Raw genomic sequence first — 16251 nt, forward strand, 5'->3', positions numbered from 1 at the left:
AAGTGCTAAATACTAATTTAAAAAAAACATAATCTCCCCCATGACCACACAATGACTATATCCTGTGCTGGTTCAAAGAGCATTTTTGTAGTTAAATCAAAGATTGGACATGTGCATGAAAGCATTAAGTGAGATCAACAGTACTGATCAATACATATAATTGCTGCAGTCAATGTCATTTCTGGCTATATTTGCTAATGTTTGAAATTATGTGATTTTTTTTTTTTTTTTTTTTTTAAATTTGGAGCCTCAGTTAGGTGATTTGAGGAGACTGTGTTACATGTTCAGCGAGTGTGATAATGGTGCCCTCTAGTGGTTGCATGACTGCACCCACAAAAATATTTAGAAAAATGCAAAAGGCATGTGTTGTTTTGTCATGTGGCCTCTCAGGTGTGGTTAGTCTGGGAACTATCTTGGGTATTTGAGTGTCTGAGGCGCCCTGTCAAATGTCACTTACATAGCACACAGACTGCAAAACATGTAAAACGGCTTACAAGATAAGCTAAATCATGCAGACTGCAGGTCTGAAATGCCCCAGTGGAACACAGTTTATTGCATAAAATGATCTGATTATTATATTTTCATTACTTTATATGTGATTTTACTTATGGAGATGCATATCAGTACTGGACAAAGTAATAATATTGTGATTGATTTCAAACTTATTGCCCAACTCTAATGTGCATTTTGTTCTCTTGTGGAAAGAGTATTAGGCTACATTTTCTTTGTCGATGTCTTTAAAAGTATCAGATTTGATTTGAGAACATATGCAAAAACCTTACTTACAAATTTGCAGTGCTTGAGTAAATATGCACTGGCTGGTCCAAATGATTGCATCCATGGCAATCAGCAGCCTCCTCAATAGAGTACCAGTGGTGGAAAGTGAATAAGTACATTTATTGAAGTATTGCACTGAAGTACTTGTACTTTTATTTGAATATTTCTATTTTATTTTACTTCCCTCTCCATTACATTACATTTCAGAAGGAAACACTGTACATTTTTTGGTACTTTGACAATTGTAATCTTAACATTTTACACGCAAAACATATGATCAACAAATAAAATATGATGCATATATTAAGTAGTTCAAATTAGCTTCCCCTGTCGTTTTTTGATTTCATGACTGTATTGCTGGGTTTTTATGTTGATTGTCTTGTGCTTCTTTATGTTTTTTTGTCTTTTAACATCTTGAGACCATGTTGGAAATAGCCAAAGTGTATTGGATTTGTGTTTTTTTGTGTCTGTCAATCCATAAAATCAATCAATTGAACAGTTTTAAGCAGTGGAAATTCAAGCACATTGTGCTGTGCGAGACATGGACTTTCAACCATAGACTGTATTGCGACAGAGTGTTTTGTTTCATTTAAGTAAAAATCTGAGTACTTCTACCACTGCCAGTACAAACATTCTCTATTGTAAGGGATGTCTGGGTTTGCCTCGGGCCCTAAAAATCACTTCGTCCGGCCCTGTGTGGATTAATATGTTCAGAATTGGACAGAATGAATAAAAACAGAGTGACAGGAGCGTGTGGCCTCAGTTCACCCTAAATTAATTAAAAGGCATCATTAATCGATAGACGATGCTGGTGTTCAGCTAGCGCCGTGCACTGCATTTACGCTCTCTGCTCGACTGTCACCACCGCTCTCAGGCTCTGCTCGTCCCGAAGAAATGGCAACAACAGTGAAACTGAACACCGGTGCACAAATGCCCATTGTTGGACTGGGGACGTGGAAGGTGCGTGTAATGTATTATTACTATCTTGCTACATTTAGCTTTAGTTAATAGTTAACTTAAGCTAGCTGTGCGCGAACAGAGAGTTCGTGACTGGAGACTGTAAGTTACATAAGTGTGTCGTTAAAGCTGTCTTTTCTCGAAATACCTAGAGAAAATTAAACTTAAAGTCGCCTTTAACTGCATTTTACGCTTAAAGTTTTCGTCACTTTGGCTAATTTACAACCATATAGCACCAACCTTGGCTAATGCGCTCCAGCAGCAGGTTTTGTATGACCCATGACCGTCGTGTGCAAAGCTGCTGCTGAGTCAGGTTACGCTGCACAAACGGTGGGCTTTTCATTGTAGTCTTTCATTCAGTGTAATTCACAAAAGGCACAATTAAGCTAGTCTACGTTCAGTTATAGGCACCGACAATTACGTAACCTAACCCTATAAGTGCTTACTTAGCTCTTCATCGGGCGTCATCCCGGAGAGCTTATTTCCTGTCACTTGTGGACAGTTCAAGCTTTTGTGCACTTCATTTGAGAAGTCTGTCGTTTTCTACTTACAGTGTATGCTTTTCTATAATACAAATATCTAATAGTATTTAGTACGAGTTATGACATAGACACACGATAAGTAAATACCAGTGGTGGAAAGTAACTAAGTACATTTTCTCAAATACTAGGCTATACTTAAGTACAATTTGGAGGTACTTTACTTGAATATTTCCATTTTATATCACTTTATAGGCCTACATTCACTCTGCTACATTTCAGAGGAAAATATTGTACTTTCTACACCACTACATTTATTTGACAGCTTTTCAAATGAAGATTTGACACAGTGGATAATATAACAAGCTTTTAAAATACAACACATTGTTAAAGGTGAAACCAGTGGTTTCCAACCTTTTTGGCTTATGTCTTACAAAAAACAGTGTGTAGTTGGGGTCACATTTCAGATGTCTATTATTCTTTCCTGTTTTTTATTCGTTCCTCTCCCATTAATCATCTCACGACCCCTCAGATTTATCTGGTGACTCTTTGGAGGGGCCCGACCCCTAGGTTGGGAACCACTGGACTGAACTAAGTCACTGTATATAAAGTGGTTCAAACTATCAGTCAGAGGGACCAAACCACTACTTTGACTAATACGTCAACTACATCAAACTGATAATACTTATGTACTTTTACTCAAGTAGGAATTTTCATGGACTTTTATTTGTAATGGAGTATTTTTACATTGCTGTATTGATACTTTTACTCGAGTAAATGATCTGAATACTTTGTCCACCACTGGTAAATACAGACTTTGTTGTCCACCAAGAGGAAAATTGACAGTCTGTACATGGTTTTCCTCCCACCACAAAAGACATAGGCTAAATATTAGGTATTAATAATGTCCCAGCCTAAATACACAAAAGAAGAGCTGGAGTACACGCTACCCCAAGAACAATATTTAAGTGTAATTAACTTATCTCATATCCATTATCAACCAAATTGTCCCGAAAACTGAACAGAGAAACTAAATGAGGAACTAAAAGTCTCTTATAGACACTGGATAGCAGTGGCAGTTTTGTGCAATTTGTATGTATGTTACACTGAACACTATACAAATATTTATTAATGTGTTATGGTACAGTATATCTCAGAGGCCAGAGAGTTGCTAAGGTAAGCTACAGGGTGTACATCCGAACCAGTTCTAGTAAATAGTAGCTGTACCCTGTATACCACAATAACTTACCAACCATGTCTATTAGTCTCCCCCAGGAAAGGTTACAGAGGCAGTGAAAGCAGCCATTTCAGCGGGATACAGGCACATCGATGGGGCGTATGTCTACCAGAACGAGGCAGAGGTGGGAGAGGGTATTCACACCATGATCAAGGATGGAGTGGTCAAGAGGGAGGATCTTTTCATTGTTAGCAAGGTGAGTTGTCTGTGCATAAACATTGCTCCCACAAATGGGCATTCAAATTGATGTTTCCTGTTTATATACTGGATTCAAACAGTGTATACTAGCTCACCTATCCTTTCTTTTCATAGCTGTGGTGCACTTTCCATGAGAAGTCAATGGTGAGGCAAGGCTGTGAGAAGACTCTCAGTGATCTCAAACTGGACTACCTAGACCTCTATCTAGTGCACTGGCCCATGGGTTTCAAGGTAGGAACACTATTTTCATGTCCTGCTTGACTCTGTCAGTGTGTCTGTGAGCAGAATGCACATAATTAGACCATGTTAGATATCCCTTAGATGAAATTTCCTTTTACAGTGCTATCCGCACTCATATTTTGCAAGTTTCATTCAAGACTGAGCCTCCATACTGTCAACGTTGTAGTAATATGATGTAAACCTCATGGCTATAATTCACTTGTCATTACACAGGCTGGCAGTGAGCTATTTCCTTTGGACAGCGCAGGAGAGACGATCAATGATAATACTCACTTCCTGGAGACATGGGAGGTAAGTTATCAGCTTAAAACTTAAATATCAGGAAATTAAAGATCTAAACAATGATTCCTGATTATTGTGACCCAGTGGGGACATGTACAGACACATTCATAAAGGCAGAGGATCCACTACTAAAGAAAGTTGCTGGAGTTGGGGGGATCTAAGCAAGGTGTCTAGATGTGTTTAGCCTAGTGCAAGCTTAGAAAGTAATGGAACAAGACCTGAGATCAGTGAGGCATTGACACATTTTTTAGAGGTTTGGTTGATATCTAGAGGGCATAAATTGGGTTCAGTACGAGTTACAACCTCTAAAAGTAACCTCAGTAAATGTCCCAATTAAACATGTTTTTTATGATCAATTTTCTCAGGGGATGGAGGAGCTGATGGACGCTGGTTTGGTGAAAACTATTGGTGTTTCCAACTTCAACAAGGAGCAGATTGAAGCCATTCTGAAAAAGCCAGGCCTCAAATACAAGCCTGCTGTCAACCAGGTACACTAAGGAACGTATTTACTCTTGGTACACATTCGTAGAAGGAAGACATAACACATTTCACCAGGTAACAATTGGGGCTCGATAATGTTTAACTTTACTTTTGCAGCCTTTTTAGATATAATATGGTTGAGTCATGGCTAGCATCTAGAGTGCTGAGAAGAAAGCAAACAGATACATTTCAAGATTGCGGTCCTTAAAGGGCAAGAGGCCATAATGCCATTATCTGTCGTCCCCTATCAGGTCTGAGAAATAAATGTCTTCTTAATTCGTAACGCGCCACAGCAGTCTCCCCTCAGGCTAGACCAATTAGCTGAGGCGACCTTATATTTTTGCTGTTTTTCAGAACCATCGTTCACCATCAATGTCCTGTTTTGTCTGGTCTTGTTGTATATTAGATTACAGCACCATTCTCTTTCTGCCCTTTGTTACCAAACACAGAACAAAGTCATCTCAGAAATTGAATATCAGTGAATTTATCATAAAAAATAATGACAAAAAAGTACAGTAAGCTCTACATGGTTATGCCTAAAGCAATCATACAAATGTAGTCTTGTGCCTCACTGATGTAAGCACTCATCAATTTCAACATTTTAGACATAGCAGGATGTGATGGATTAGGGGAAATTGAAAACTGTTATGTAAGACACTTTTCTTACGTAAATATATCTGACTTTGAATTGAACCAAATTGCCGAAACTCATCATCAGTCAGGATTATGCTCAGACATGAAACATAATTTCAAGGGCTAGATGGTCACTGATACAAAGTATTACTGTACCTTGTATTATGCAAAGCAAAATGTTTTTTAATATGTAACATAGTCTAATAACGTGTACTATTTACTGATTTGCTTTGAGCAGACAGGAGAAATATACCAGGACACGTTGTACATTATTACATTGTAGGCATTGAATTTCCATTATGAGTCAGTGCAACTTGCAGCGAATAAGCAGGCTCATTAATTCATCATTTGTGTGTTTGTCCGTCTAGGTGGAATGCCACCCATACCTGACTCAGGACAAGCTGATCAACTACTGCCACTCTCAGGGCATCGCAGTGACAGCTTACAGCCCCCTTGGGTCCCCTGACAGACCTTGGTCAGTTAGTAGAATAATTAATATTATAACAAAATATCAGGTATATGAAATAACAGTTCTGAAATCAGTAAATCAACACAGTGCTACAATATGGGTCATTTTTTGTTGATTGACAGTTCGGTATTTGTCAACCTCATTATGTCTGTCATGTCTCTTCGGTTAGTTTCAACTTGTGACTATTGTTCCTCTTTGTCTATGTAGGTTGTCTGTGCGGCATATTTTGTTATGATTTAGACATTATGTAATTGCCCATTTTTTTGTTATCTCTGCCAGGCATAAGTCTGGAGGAAATCATGTGTTTGGTCATGTGTGTCCATGTGTCCGTGCTTGTATCTGTCCGCAGCTAATCTCGCATAGTACTGGACCCATCAGCCTAATATTTTTTGTGCACATTTATGACTGTTTGCTCAAGGACCTCTCGTGGTTGCAGACAATTGTTGAAAAACCTATTTTATAATGCGTTTTATACCGCCATTGACTGCTGATTCCTCATTCCTCTTAACCAGCTGGTAGGAGCAGCAAGTGCTCAACAACTGCAGCAAAAGGCATTTCCAGCAATCAGCTAGGCTAAAAACAAGTCCAGGCCTTTGTTGTAGCTCAAAAACTGACATCCATAGAAAAGTTTGGTCTCATCTTAAACTGAGCATCTGCAGATTAATTCCATACCCCATATGTTATGATCCACCCACGATACGAGATGAATAAATCCCCATTTTTGATGACTTCACCGCCTTCTTGGCTGTAAGGGTGCCAGGAGGGACAATTGAGTGAGATTCAACTCTTCCTTGTTTGGGAGGAAAGAGGGAGGTAGTGTAGGTAGGTATTTTGTGTGGTGTGTGAGAACAAAATGTTCTAAATAATAGCAACGTTTAAATTGAGAAGTTTGGATTTACCATCCTGTTTATTGTTACTTTAAGTTTATTCAGTTGGGTGAACAAAGGAGGACGCTTGCTTACAATACCATCACACTATTCTATGCATCTAAAAGAAAACTGAGTCTGTACATGCCCTCAGACACACCTAGTGGACATGTGTATTCTGCTGAGTGCACTCCTCTAGTTTGGGTGTGATTTTGACTGATAATCTTAATTTTGCGCAGAGATAACATTGCGTCTTTGAAGCTCTGTTCTTGGTCTCATGTTGCTTTGAAAAAGCACACATAACGGTGTTGATAGTTTTAACAGCTGCTCATATTTTGTAGCAATTTTTGATTGTGGTTAAGTGACTTGAGAGTAAACCCTTTTCTGACTCCTGATTGAGTCCTGTAAATGATAATGAATGTTGTGTTTAAATTACAGGGCTAAACCAGAAGACCCTTCACTGTTGGAGGATCCCAACATTAAGGCTATTGCTGAGAAACACAAGAAGACACCTGCTCAGGTACGGCACTCACATTTGCTCAAACACAATGTATACAAAACCAAATTAAACAAAGCTTAGAATAACTGTCGCACACAAAAAAGACTGCATGTTCCTTTTTCCAGTCAGACTTGTATTTATAAAGAACAATGTGTATCTTTAGTCTGAGGTTATTCTCAGTAGTAGTAGTAGTAGTAGTAGTAGTAGGAATTGACACAAATGCAAGAAAGATAAATGTGGTATAAATACCATTCACATGACCTTAACTGTTGTTGGGTAAAAGTTATAACCCCTGTCACGTTCAAATGTTAATTCCCTGCCAGGTCCTGATCCGCTTCCACATTCAGAGGAACGTGATCGTAATTCCCAAGTCGATCACACCTCACCGCATTCAGGAGAATTTCCAGGTAATTAGCAAAGAAATAGTTCAAATATTGCTGGGATTAGCCCTCAATCTGCTTTACTTACACCCCCTTTTGGCTCATGTATGAAGACTGTTGTTTAAATCCTTGCAGGTGTTTGACTTTGAACTAACTGAGGGGGAAATGAAGACTATACTAGGATTCAACAGGAACTGGAGAGTCTGTCCCATGCAATGGTGAGATTGTGGTCTTTTGTGTTTAGTCTATAACATTGTTAAGAAGATGTTGTGCATCAGGGAACATTTTTTGATCTTACCTTTTGTTTTTTTTCTCTCTATAGGAGCACAAAGCACAAGGACTATCCATTTAACGCTGAATTCTGAAATGAAAAATGCTGATTTTTCCACAGGATTACAGTGGTTGCTGTGGTTTGCTTCGCTCTAGACTGCTTGGTTCCTATTCTTTAGAGCAGGTGGCCTTACATCTGTTTTTCATTATTATGTTACATTTCTCAGAAGAAATGCCCACTTCTTTTGTTTACCCATTTCATCTCATTACAGTTTTACACACACTCCAAAGACTTATTTATAGCCAAGTTGAAAAGCTCCAAAATTAATCAATAGAAATTAATACTGTGGTATCAGTTTTGCATTTGTACAATCGAGACTCTTCACTTGAACACATGTGAGCACAAGAATGTATTTGTTTTCTGTGTGTAGCAAATTCTACTGTTAAAGTTTGTTGTCAATGTGGTGTGTTGAGTTACTGAAGAACAAAAATGCGTGCCATATAATGTACAGATTTCAGATACAACTCTGAGTTAGTTCTGGAAATAGAATATTGTTTTGTTTTATTTGAAGTTTTACATGTTTGTAGTGTCAAATGTAAGAAAACAATCTAACAAATAATTCTCATAGCTAAACCACAAGTGAAAATCAGTATTTTAATCAAAACACGTTTTTATAGCACAAATATGATACTTCAAAAACACTCCTCATTTATAAACCTGTCGTTCTCCAAATTTCTCTTTCATAACAGTATTTTTCCTGTTTGACTGCCAAGAATAATTCCTGTCACAGCACTATTATCTTGACTTGCCTCAGGATGATGAAGCACTTCTCGTTATTATGAGTCATATATGGCTCTTCATGTGGAATCATGTGTATTAAGCCTGTTGCGGAATAGCTGCTTTCACTTCCCATATGAACTGTTTGTAAAGCATTGCAATCCTGTCCTGTGGAAGAAAATAAACTGAAGAGACTACTCAGAAACTGTTTATGCCTCTTAATGTCCACTAGGGGTCAGAAAAGCCAATGGTGAGAGTGAAAGGAGGAATGCATGAACTGCTGTGTGGTGCTATGAGGAGCTGTCAGTGACACACAGGTTAACACACTTTTAAATGTAGTGTGATATGTTTTTTGTGACATACAATTTGCTTATTTTGCCCCTCTAGTAAGTGTTGACAAGTCTTCCTTTAGCTTTCATGCACCAGAGGTGTGCCCTACTGTCTCTATGAGTCTTATATAACAGCCATTTGAGTGCAAGTATCCATATTTATGACAAGTAAGAAGTTGAAGTAGCAATGAATGTTTATTATCCTCCTGTCAGGCAGGAAATTAAGGCTGTAAACAAAGAAAATGGACCAACAGTCTCAGGTGTGAGTCAGCAGAAAGATCTGAGAACTGTGATAACTAAGATGTTATCAAGTCTGGGGAGGCAGGAGGACTGATTCAACTCAATGGAGGAGAAAGGTTTAACAGCAGAGATTAAATGTCAATATTTTGTCAGGTCAGATAGTTCACATACTGTTTTGGCTGGATTGTCACACAGCATTCATATTATAGGCAAGGCAAGTTTATTAAAGTAGTACATGAACAGAAAGGAAATTCAAAGTGGTTTACATAAAGAATTAAAAACATATACAGCATAGAAACAGGTTAGACATATAAATATTTCATGAAAAAGGACTAACATAATCAATATTACAAACACTGCAACAATTGTGGGTCACATTAGGTTTATTGCTAGTAGTATTTTGTTACCATGATCATACAGTACATAGATTTATCTTGACACATAAAGAAATTAGGCCATTTTGTCAACTAATTCATGTTGCAGTGTTTTGTAACACTTCAAAAGATTTGTTTGGATTGTATATCATTATTTTATTGTGTGGTCGGTGCACTCTTCGCATTCTACTTATGTTTATAAGGAATTATCTTAGATTACAGATCCATATTCCCAAATATAGTTGTACTGTCTATTATCCTCTAACTTTCTCTGTGGATAACTTTAGCAAAACAAGCAGACTGTGTCTGTAACCCACAAATGCTTTCATTTGTCATTCATAAATTCAAAACATTCATTCATTCAGTAGCAAAGATTATAAAACAGTAATCCAGATAAAAGTGAAGATTTTGAATAAAAAGAATGCTCAGTAGTAGATGAAAAGAAAGAAAAAACTATGCAGCATACTGTCTGATGTGTTAGTATTCTGAATTCAGTGGGAAATCTTTGTGTTTTGAGCCCCTGTAGAGAAACAATGAGAAACATACATTACTTGTGCTTTGCTGGTAATGACAATGCACCCAGTAACCTCATCTCAAGCTTAAAGAAATTTGATTAGATCCAGCTGTTAACCCATCATATCTCTTCCTGTTGTTCTCTTTTCCCTGTTTTCATGTCTACTCACCATAGCATGGGGAAACCTCTCCAATTTTTGTTCAAGCTCAGCATGACCTTCATGTCGTCTTCACTTAATGCAAAGTCAAACACCTAAAAGAGAGAGTAACAGCCAAGCAGCTCAGATCCTCAGTAAAACTATAGTTGAAAATTAGCCAGTATTAATGACAAAAATACGACAAAAATAATTATCTTCCACAGTTTGAGGATTGTTATACTGTACCTGGAAATTCTCCTTGATTCGATTGGGCGTGACTGACTTGGCAATGACAATAACATTCCTCTGGATGTGGAACCTGATAAGAACCTGGTTGGGACAGTGCATAGCATTGTTTAAGTATTATTCAGGGGTCTTCTGGAAAATCTTTGCATGACCACATTTGTGATGGACGGACACACAATACTGTACTGTTTAATTTGCCACTTTTGTAACAAACATCCACCATGTGACAACACTGACATATGCTCCTTTCTGACTTCCATTATTTGACTCAGAATGGAGCTTTACATAATTATGGACAAAGAGGTTATGCACCCATCAACCAAAACACATACAAATATCACTACAATACAGTAACTGTCTCTACTAGTTTGTGCCGTACACTCGTGCTACTGCTGTCTGCTCTGATCTTTACACCCAATATGTGCTTTACTTTGTATTGCTAATAACTGGAGAATGTGGAGCGTATACAGCTGTTATTATTTATGAATTACAAGGCATTTTGGATAAATGGCACAATATGTGCTCTATTACAAAATTTAGCTTTGCGTCTCAAACTTAAAGAGCCCCTGCAGACAGGTTTTAAGACATATAAAATACTCTTGGAATAATAATTTTTGCCAGATACATTTCTCCAAAACAGTTCAATTATGTCCTTAAAAATGTTAAAATTACATCTGCTTCTTCTCCCTCATTGAAAAATCCAGAATATATGAAAGTGCAAACATTTCAAAATTGTTAAATACTTCAGTGTATGTGCACCGGAGGCTTCGAGTTTCCACATTACACTTGTGTAAGTTGAATACTGGACAATTGGCTTCCAAAACTACTTGTGATGTCACAAATCCTGCTCGTAGGAACACATCTTTTAAGTCAGATTTAAGGTTAAGCTTAAGATTTAAGGTGAACTTTCCCCCCTTCAACACATGTATGGTCTTCTAGTGTCAAGCTCTGTACATATACTGTATCATTCCGCTCACTGAAGCTCAAACATCCAAGTGAAATAACAAAAACCTTAGGTAGATGATTTTCTTTCCTACCTGTGCAGGACTCTTGTTGTACTTGTTGGCGATAGCCTTTATCTTAGGTTCCTCCAGGAGAGAGGGCTCTTCAGATGAAGCCCTTTAGTAAATAAAATTTTTTTAAAAATACAATATGCAACAGTTGACATGTAAATCTGTGGATGCTATTCTATGAGTGCTGCTCACCAGGGTCTGTCAGGGGAGCCCAGAGGGCTATAAGCTGTCACTGAGATGCCCTTTGAATGGCAGTAGCTGATCAGCTTCTCCTGGATCAGGAATGGGTGGCACTCAATCTGCACACACAGATACATATCACTCAAACGCACCCTTACATATCCTTTCTTTTACATTATGTTACATATTGGCAATCTTGTGTTGCACCTGGTTGGTGGCCGGCTTGTACTTGAGGCCTGGCTTGTTGAGTATGGCCTCAGTCTGGTCCTTGTTGAAGTTAGAGATGCCGATAGCCTTGACCAACCCGGCATCTACTAGCTCTTCCATAGCCTATTAGACACATTGCACGCTTGTATTAGTAATGCATCTTGTTTTAAAATGTTAAAGGTGCTACTGTTTATGTGTTCATCTATAGTTTGATGCAAGTTGCCAGCAGTCAGTGTGTCAGTTTGAAACTTATGGGTCCCTTAAATTACCTTCCAAGTGTCTAAGAAGTTGCTGCCATCAGAAATGATCTTGCCGTCCTCATCAAAAGGAAAAAGATCGTCCCCTGGCTGCAGTGGTAAAAATAAAAATGTTAAAGTCAGAACATGAATTCATTTCATTCTTATTCCTGATAATAAAACTTGTATGCATCCACAATATATAAACCGTTTTTCTTAGCTACCATAGTAGAGGTGGAGGTTGCAGAGCAAATGTTAAGTAGGGAAACATAACAGTCTGGGGCCCACAACGTGTAACTGTTACACAATTCACTGAGGTCAGGTTTGCTTAGACAAGTAAACTAGACCAAAGGTTCAACTTGAACATAATCTTTTGATGGTGCTGGTCCTACAAACTTCTGTTTTCTCTGGCTAAGACAGGGCTGTAGTATGCAAACCTTCATTCCCATAGGGAAGTGCATGAGATATAGGTCCAGGTAGTCCAGTTTCAGGTCATTGAGAGTCTTCTCACAGGCCTTCCTCACTAGAGATGGAAGGTGGAAGGTGCACCATAACTATGGAAAACAAAGAGATTTTAATAAATATACCTGTTGGTGTGATGTGAGGGTAGGGCAAACTGGTAATCTGGTGGTAATACTTCAGTATTATTATGTCAAATAATCTCCGGGAGGGACCAAGTCACATACAGTATGTGGCTACTGTAAATAGTAAATTGCATGTGATGATTACATTGGAGGGGAGAGAACTAAATGTAAAATAGAAGAGGCACCTGACTAACAACAAGTCTGTCCACAGAGTACACTCCATTTTCAGACTCAAAGTTGTATAAACTCATCATCCCCCTATCCTTCCTCACCAGCTGACAAAAAATAGAATAAATGCACCACAAAGTTTAAAGGTGGTAACTAACTCTGTTAGAGCAAAACAGATTCAAATTGAGAAAATATGTAGATTTACCTATATATTTTTGTAACTTTTTATTGACTTTTGCTGTTTACCTTACTGACGATGAATAGATCCTCTCTCTTCACCACTCCTTGGTCCATCATGGTATGAATTCCAGCCCCAACTTCTTCTTCATTTTGGTACACATAAGCACCATCGATGTGCCTGTAACCAGCACTTATAGCCACTTTTACGGCCTCAGTGACTTTTCCTGGTTCTGCCTAGTGAGGTAGGGAGATACAAAAAACAGGAAATTACAGACACAGATAAGCATCCAACTGTGGCATTGATTGTCTTTTATGTGTGGTTCTGGCTTTATATCAGTGAATGAATAGGTTCTATTCAGAATATATGAAATAGTAAGAAATGAGTGCATGTAAAGGGCATGTTATCAATGCTGGCATCACCAGTATGACTACTGCTAAATTCATCTGTTCAGGCAGAGGTTAGTGTGCCGTAAAATATTACTCATCTGGATGAGTTTCGGATCATGCTGACGTCAGGCAGAATTAACCAGTTCACTGTATTGCAAATACACTACCTAAACAATAAATGTCACTATACTCTTGTACTTTCTAACTTAGTTTGTAGGTAGATTAGATTAAGGAAAACAGATACAGGCAATAGAACCCCTGAAATGTAAACAGAACTGAGAGGACATGAGTAGAGGCTCCGTATCCAGTCCGTCCATTCATATTTTTTCTAAACATTTTCTATCATTAGGATCAAATGTTCAGCCTTACCCTCCATGTCCCTAGACCCATAATAGGCATCTTTGCTCCATTGTTGAGTGTAACTGCAGGTATCATGTTGGAGATCTTCAGCTGTGCAAAGCAGACTCTCGCTAAACTGCACTCAGAGAAAAGGCAGCTTTTCATGTAAAAGTCAGCGAGAGAGGAGGGGTTAATAGGCAGATAGAAAGTGTGTCTGGGTTTGATTAGTCACGTCTGCAGGCATGGATCCAGATAATGAAAATTTTCTGTTGACAGACAGAGAGGCATTACAGAGCGGGGAATGAATCAGCACAAATGGTGTGATTATATGCAAGATTTGCACTATATAGCATGAAATCTGAGCAGAGGGTCTCTATGAAATTAGAAATTCACTGCTTTCATTCACTCTGAGCAGCATTTTGAAGAGACACAAACAAGGTTTAAGAAAGATTATCCGTTGTTTGGGCCTAATTTGTGTCATTTGTTGTGAATTATTAAATTAATTAGTATTCTTGTTTTCTTTATGTTGTGTGTTCTATGTTATTAATTCTGTATCACTTTGAGTTTCACTTTGAATGAAAAGTGGGGTCAAATTAAATGTATTATTATTTATTACTTTATCCATTTTGTCAGTACAACAGGCAGAATAATTTATCACTCTACACATGTTTATTTAAGGGTTGTTTGTCTTTTTGTTTGTTTTTTGCATTTTACAAATGACAGCATTATGTTAAAGTAAGTATGTAATTTTTGAAAGAGAAATAACAAATTTTTCCTCTCACAAAGGTAAAGAAGAATTAATTTGTAATAAAATACACCCTTTCTTCATTCAATACACTCAGCCTTTTTCCTGCTACAGTCTTACTTGGTCTGGTATGACCAATAGCTACTGAACCAACTACTGTTACACCCATTTTTAACAAGTCATAAATAAACATTTTAGTGTTTTAGGGTTTGTTTGTTTGTTTTTTTTCCATCACAAAAGTTAAACGAGAAATTAACACATCATTCTGATTTGTTGATGTAATTCCCACTTGTGGCCACATGGGTGTCACTGCTGAGCAAAAAGTGGACAGTTTTGCTTTAAAACTTATTAGTATGTATTGTGTGTGTGTGTGTGTATATATATATATATATATATATATATATACACACACACACACAAACGTGCCTTTATCTTACTATGCAAACGTTACCTTTGATGCCTCGTACATGAAGAGAAGAACACAAACATATGGCATTTGAGAGATGACTACTCCTGACTCCTTGTGCATGTTTGTTCTTGTTTTTACTGGTTCACCAAGACCAAGAGCGGGGTGTACTACGAAGCAAGTTCAACATACCCAGGCTTTCTTTGTGTGAGCTGGCTCGACAAACCCTAAACTCGCGATAGATAAGTGGTATCACGACGGTGGTTATGAACTTTCTTTGTTAACGCAGGCTTTCTGCTTCAGAATCTGTGCGCGTCCCCATGAAGCGGGGCGTTTGCTGGCAATTGCTGATTGTGTGAATTAATTAATTATAAAACCAATTCGTAATTAGTTCATATACTTATTTACCACTCAATGCACTCTCCGTGCCTCCAACATCCAGAGCTCTTAAACTTTAAACTAAGTGGAAATCGCTTTAGTTTTTGGCCAAATCAAAGTGAAATTAATATTATATATTTAATATTATCTGTGATAAATACCAATACACTAATCCATTTTATTCTATTTTTTGTTCAAAGTATTTCTTCATTAGTTTCTTGTTTTTATTAGTTGTTGTTTTGGTTTTTTTTTAATTTGAAGTAGTTTGATATATTGTAACAAAATCCCATCCCACAAGTAACCCTAACCTATTGCAGCATTACAAATTTACAATATGACATATCAAATCAATGGTAAGTATGATACAAGACTAATCAATTTTCTAATCGATGTTCTAATAGCTGCAGTACCAGCAGTGTTAAACGAACCCGGCAGCAAATTAGGTGGTTAGTGAAACGGCGGCGCTTTTTATTGCCGATTTAAGCCGAAACTCGGAACATAACCTGCTACAGACCAGGTTAAGTTTGCAGTAAAAGTTACCATGGTGATGTAGCCAGGTTAAAAGAGAGCCACCTTCATGACATTGAAAACCCTGGCTTTAGGCTCAACATACTTTGCTAACCCACTAATCTCGCCTCGTAGTACACCCCTCTGCATCTTCCTGTGCCAACAAAAACATGCAAGGCTCAAATATTTCAGGTCCAGTTCACAGAAACCAGCTCAGCAGATAAAATCAGATTATGAAACGAGTGAGATAAGCAAGTTAATGACCAATACTAACACAGCTTGTGTGGCAACACTGAAAGCCTAATGGGTGGTTATAAAGTTTTAATGGCTTTTGATAATGCCTTTTATATGCTGTGTAAAGTGGTATCAGGGTAGCATCTGAAACAGTGAAGGCAGCTGGTGAGTGTGAGGGTAAATGTCAGGAAGGAGGTAATACTTGTGCATATACATGGTAATGAAGGACTTAGATGTGTAGTTGTAAAGTAATTCAATACAAAATATAATACTAATATATATATGAATTAATAAAGTCGTAAA

General features: G+C 37.8%; 3 protein-coding genes across 7 annotated transcripts in view; 1 reads left to right on the forward strand and 2 right to left on the reverse strand.

The window, feature by feature from the left end:
* tfec (transcription factor EC) overlaps window positions 1–2762 on the reverse strand; it is a 59333-nt gene extending 56571 nt beyond the window's left edge. For 4 of the 5 annotated variants that reach the window (XM_067582207.1, XM_067582212.1, XM_067582208.1 and 1 more), the window contains exon 1: window positions 1975–2761. The gene's annotated coding sequence lies outside the window, so the exon portion shown is untranslated. Of the gene's footprint in view, window positions 1–1974 lie in introns of all 5 variants that reach the window. The other variant, XM_067582209.1, reaches the window with a different exon arrangement.
* On the forward strand, window positions 1563–8750 carry LOC137176135 (aldo-keto reductase family 1 member B1-like). The gene is made up of 10 exons (XM_067582217.1): window positions 1563–1737; window positions 3479–3646; window positions 3763–3879; window positions 4102–4179; window positions 4536–4658; window positions 5652–5758; window positions 7057–7138; window positions 7441–7524; window positions 7633–7715; window positions 7820–8750. Exons 1-10 carry the CDS (start codon window positions 1672–1674, stop codon window positions 7860–7862), a joined length of 951 nt encoding a protein of 316 aa, XP_067438318.1. The 5' UTR covers window positions 1563–1671; the 3' UTR covers window positions 7863–8750.
* On the reverse strand, window positions 8625–13923 carry LOC137176134 (aldo-keto reductase family 1 member B1-like). Its single transcript, XM_067582216.1, has 10 exons — window positions 13709–13923; window positions 13019–13186; window positions 12458–12574; window positions 12054–12131; window positions 11785–11907; window positions 11590–11696; window positions 11422–11503; window positions 10385–10468; window positions 10172–10254; window positions 8625–10008 (listed from the first exon to the last, which is right to left on the reverse strand). Exons 1-10 carry the CDS (start codon window positions 13841–13843, stop codon window positions 9966–9968), a joined length of 1020 nt encoding a protein of 339 aa, XP_067438317.1. The 5' UTR covers window positions 13844–13923; the 3' UTR covers window positions 8625–9965.
* Window positions 13924–16251: the final 2328 nt, after the last annotated feature.

Source organism: Thunnus thynnus, chromosome 23 (assembly GCF_963924715.1).
Source record: "Thunnus thynnus chromosome 23, fThuThy2.1, whole genome shotgun sequence".
NCBI classification, from domain to species: Eukaryota; Metazoa; Chordata; class Actinopteri; order Scombriformes; family Scombridae; genus Thunnus; species Thunnus thynnus.